Below are 4,068 nucleotides of genomic sequence, written 5' to 3'. Positions count from 1 at the left end.
AGGTTTATGCCGTACTCTTGTGTCAGAACTAACATTCATCCAATTTCATCCGAGAGACAGAAACCGCTGGAAGGAGCGGTTTGAGCCAGACTGAGCCAATGATGAGGCTGGATGGGCGGATCCAGCAGACCGCCTGCAGGTCAGACCGTTCTGTACCAATGATCGGGGCCGAGGGGCGGCCCGGGCGGCGTGTCCTGCAGCCTGCGCGGGTATAACTCAGCGACAGTCGGATGATAGGGACAGCGCCAGTTCAGCGCTCACCTGCACATGACCCACATGTAAACATGATGTCCATGAACAGCAAGCAGCCGTTCGGCATGCACCCCATCTTGCATGAGCCCAAATACACGACTCTGCACTCGAGCACCGAGGCTATCAGGAGAGCTTGTCTACCCACTCCTCCGGTAAGTGCTCGTCAAACCTTCCCAACGGCCGCACAAAGCCACAGAGCGCTCACTCATCGCCTACCAACAAAATGCTATCTAAAGTATTCAAATACGCTAGTTTTAGAAGAAATCGTTTAGTTGATTACAATTCTTATCTGGAGCTCTGTCAATTTGTTTGGGCATTTGAAGTAATTGTATTTTTAACTTTCTTATTTAAGTTATTTATGAGGAGACGGCTTGAGGTCTCCAGTGATGGGTTAGTGTCATTGGTATAATGTCTATTTTGGCAGCCTCACGAAGCAGGATGTCAATAATGAAATTGCAGCAAAGGGAGACCCAGAAGTAAGAGCCGAGGTATTCAGACTGTGTGGTTGTCATGAAGATTATTTTGAATCGGTGCTATATGTGTCCCTTTACATCCCGTGTTAGGCGAGATGTACGTGCGCTGTGTGGTGATGGGGTTTGTAATGTTTGTAACATCTTTCACTACTTTTATCGTTTTGTAAATTGCATAAAACATTATTGTACGAATTGACAATCTCCTCGTGGGGCATTAAATCTTAATAAATACTCCCACATCCACGCGCCGACCCCACCAAAACAATTGTTTCTCCTTTTTTGTTTATTTCCACAATTGATTAAATGTTGCTGTGCCGTTGGATTAAAGAGATCCGCTAACTATGGATTGTCAAGAACGCAACAATAATTATGAAAAGACACATAGAATAACATTCATTGAAACTACTGGGCTACCAGTGAGATGTCCTTGTCGCTAGCGAATTCGCGAAGACTCTAATGCTATGGTTTGAGCAACCGCTCTCTTCTCTCTGTTGACCGGGGTGCTTACAATAACACACTGTGCTTTTCCTTTGCAGTTGCAAGGCAATATTTTTGCCGGATTCGATGAAACTTTATTGTCCCGAGCCGAAGCCCTGGCAGCTGTGGATATTGTATCACAGAAAAATCACCCATTCAAGCCAGATGTCACCTACCATACCATGACCAGCGTGTCCTGCACTCCGACCTCCTCTTCTGTACATCTCCCCCATCCGGCGGTCCTGACCTCGCACCCCCATCACCACCACCACCACCACCATCATCAGTCAGCTCAAGGCCTGGAAGGAGACCTCCTGGACCACCTGAACTCTGGTCTTTCCCTGAGTGGGATGGCAGGACCTGAAGTGGGCTCCACGCCATCACATCCCCATGCACACATGCCTGGGATGAACCACATGTCACATCACCCTCATCACCATCAGCCTATGAACATTTCCCATTCCCACGCCCTGTCAGCCCATATCGGCTTGGGCGGTAATGAGGGGGAAGCAGATCCCAGGGAGCTCGAGTCCTTTGCAGAGAGATTCAAGCAGAGAAGGATCAAACTTGGAGTGACACAAGCCGATGTTGGGTCAGCCTTGGCCAACCTGAAGATCCCAGGTGTGGGCTGTTTAAGTCAAAGCACAATCTGCAGATTTGAATCCTTGACTCTCTCGCACAATAACATGATTGCGCTCAAGCCCATCCTGGAGGCATGGCTGGACGAAGCCGAGAGAGCTCAGAGGGAGAAAATGACCAAACCCGAGCTCTTCAATGGAGGGGACAGGAAGCGCAAACGCACTTCGATCGCAGCGCCGGAGAAACGATCCCTGGAAGCTTATTTCGCCGTTCAGCCTCGCCCTTCCTCCGAGAAGATCGCGGCAATTGCAGAGAAATTGGACCTGAAAAAGAATGTGGTGAGAGTGTGGTTTTGTAATCAGAGACAGAAACAAAAACGAATGAAATTTTCCGCCACACATTAAGATGTTCTGTGCACTGCTGTATCCTATTGAGACGATGCGGACCAGGATTTAATAACTTTTGTTTTCTTGGTTAAGTTTTGCCCGACAAAACGAAGCGAGGGAAGGGAGATCATCACGCCGGAAGGATATGTCTGAAGAACGAGTTTTAATTGTGTATATTTTGTACGGGTTTGAGAGAAGCACGCTTTATATCTTGGTTTAGATGAGACTTCGATGACTTATCTGGCAATCATGCTGTAACAAATAATCTCAACGAGACTTGAATAATGTTTAATCACATTCTTGTGAAAAATATCCTGTTTGCTTTTCTACTGTAATAGGCTGTACATAGTCTGTGAATGAACTGTGCGTTTAACCTTTATTCGCGAACTGGACTAGTTCATTGATCCGGGGTTGTATAACTACTGCTGAAGTGGGCACGGTGCTGGGGCAGGTGGTGACATATTACCTTGTCAAGTTCATTTAAAAAAAAAGACAGAAACAATTAATGATGTAAGAACGGGTCATATTAATTCTATTGTACCTCTTGTATAGTCCACAGGTCTGTCTCTGCATGATTTATACATCATTTCAGTTTAGTGAATGTCGCTATCACGATATTAATAGCAAAAAATAAAAAAATAACAATAAATAAGTTTAAAATGTTTTGCAATAACTGTTTACGAATGGTTTCCTACCTCATCCGCCCGGGGGGTGGGGGAGGGGGGGGTTCACTGCGCTTTCCCTTTTCCCCTATGTATCTCAATCATAAATTTAATTTTTTTTTAAATGAAAGGGATTCACAATGCATTGACAATCAAAATTGTTTTAAAATATGTCGTGGTAAAATAGGTGAGCTTGTAAACAATGGGGAAATATTACATGTGGGAAGTTATAAATGAGAGGCCAGGTACAATGAGAGTTTGAACGCAATTCACGAACTGGCAGAGCTTTTCATCGCCTGTCTTCCTGCTTTTGTTTATTTGTTGTGCGGAATTCATTCTCTATTCTTATTTGCTGGATGGTTATCGCTAGGACCAATTTCCCAATGTGTGTGTGTGTGTGTGTGTGTTTGTGTGTGAAAGCGTGTGAAACCGGGGCCTATAACCGCTTCACCCAGGTCCTTCTCCCCTCTCCTTGCCGCTCCTTTCCGGGTGGCTGAGTGTGCACTTTGTGAACAGGTTAACAGGCGCACCTGTTCGTACAACATCCTTCTCTCTGTTGCTGACTATCCCAACGGTTGGCTCTGATCTCGAGTCGTTGTTTATTTTACTTTACTAATTGTATGTGTGATTTTTAATCAGATGTGACTCTGCAAAGTTTTCAATAAAACTACGCACGCTGCAAAACGAAAGAATGGGGTCTTGAACTGTACCTTGCGTAAAATATATTTACAAAATGAACTCAATGCAAACACATGTGTTCTTAGAATACAACCAACAATGAAATTACAACAAATGGTTTAAGGTTCTATTAAAACACCGATACCTGGTGCCCACAACAATGTTCTACTTTTTCCAAAGTTAAATAATTTTAGAACGTGACAATCTATTTAAGATAATGTTTCCATTTGAAACTTTTCAATGTGGATTTAACCGCTGAACATGTATTAGATTCGACTTCGCTCATTGAGCTCTTTTATGGTGGAGTGAATTGCAAAATTATCCCCCCCACCAGAAAACTCTGAAAAATAACATAAAGCGAGCATTCAGCTAGTCAGCAACTCGGGAACTATCTCTTTTAAATTCGGACTCGATTCGGTTACGGTATAGTTGACAAAAGGTAGGTGGATACTGACAGCAAGATTAGTTTTCAGGAACAAATATACCAATTCGCCCGATCTGGGTTTTCTGGTAAAAGTATGAACCTGAGTCAGTCTGAGAGATCTTAAACAGGGACAACTC

General features: G+C 44.2%; 1 protein-coding gene across 1 annotated transcript; it reads left to right on the top strand.

The window, feature by feature from the left end:
- The first annotated feature begins 284 nt into the window (after nucleotides 1–284).
- On the top strand, nucleotides 285–2,185 carry pou4f4 (POU class 4 homeobox 4). The gene is made up of 2 exons (XM_068047986.1): nucleotides 285–404; nucleotides 1,262–2,185. The coding sequence occupies exons 1-2, from the start codon at nucleotides 285–287 to the stop codon at nucleotides 2,183–2,185; spliced, it is 1,044 nt and encodes a 347-aa protein (XP_067904087.1).
- The last annotated feature ends 1,883 nt before the right edge of the window (nucleotides 2,186–4,068 follow it).

Source organism: Heterodontus francisci, chromosome 15 (assembly GCF_036365525.1).
Source record: "Heterodontus francisci isolate sHetFra1 chromosome 15, sHetFra1.hap1, whole genome shotgun sequence".
Taxonomy (NCBI): Eukaryota; Metazoa; Chordata; class Chondrichthyes; order Heterodontiformes; family Heterodontidae; genus Heterodontus; species Heterodontus francisci.
The sequence above is the reverse complement of the archived record's forward strand: the minus strand, read 5'-3'. Positions and strand labels throughout refer to the sequence as shown.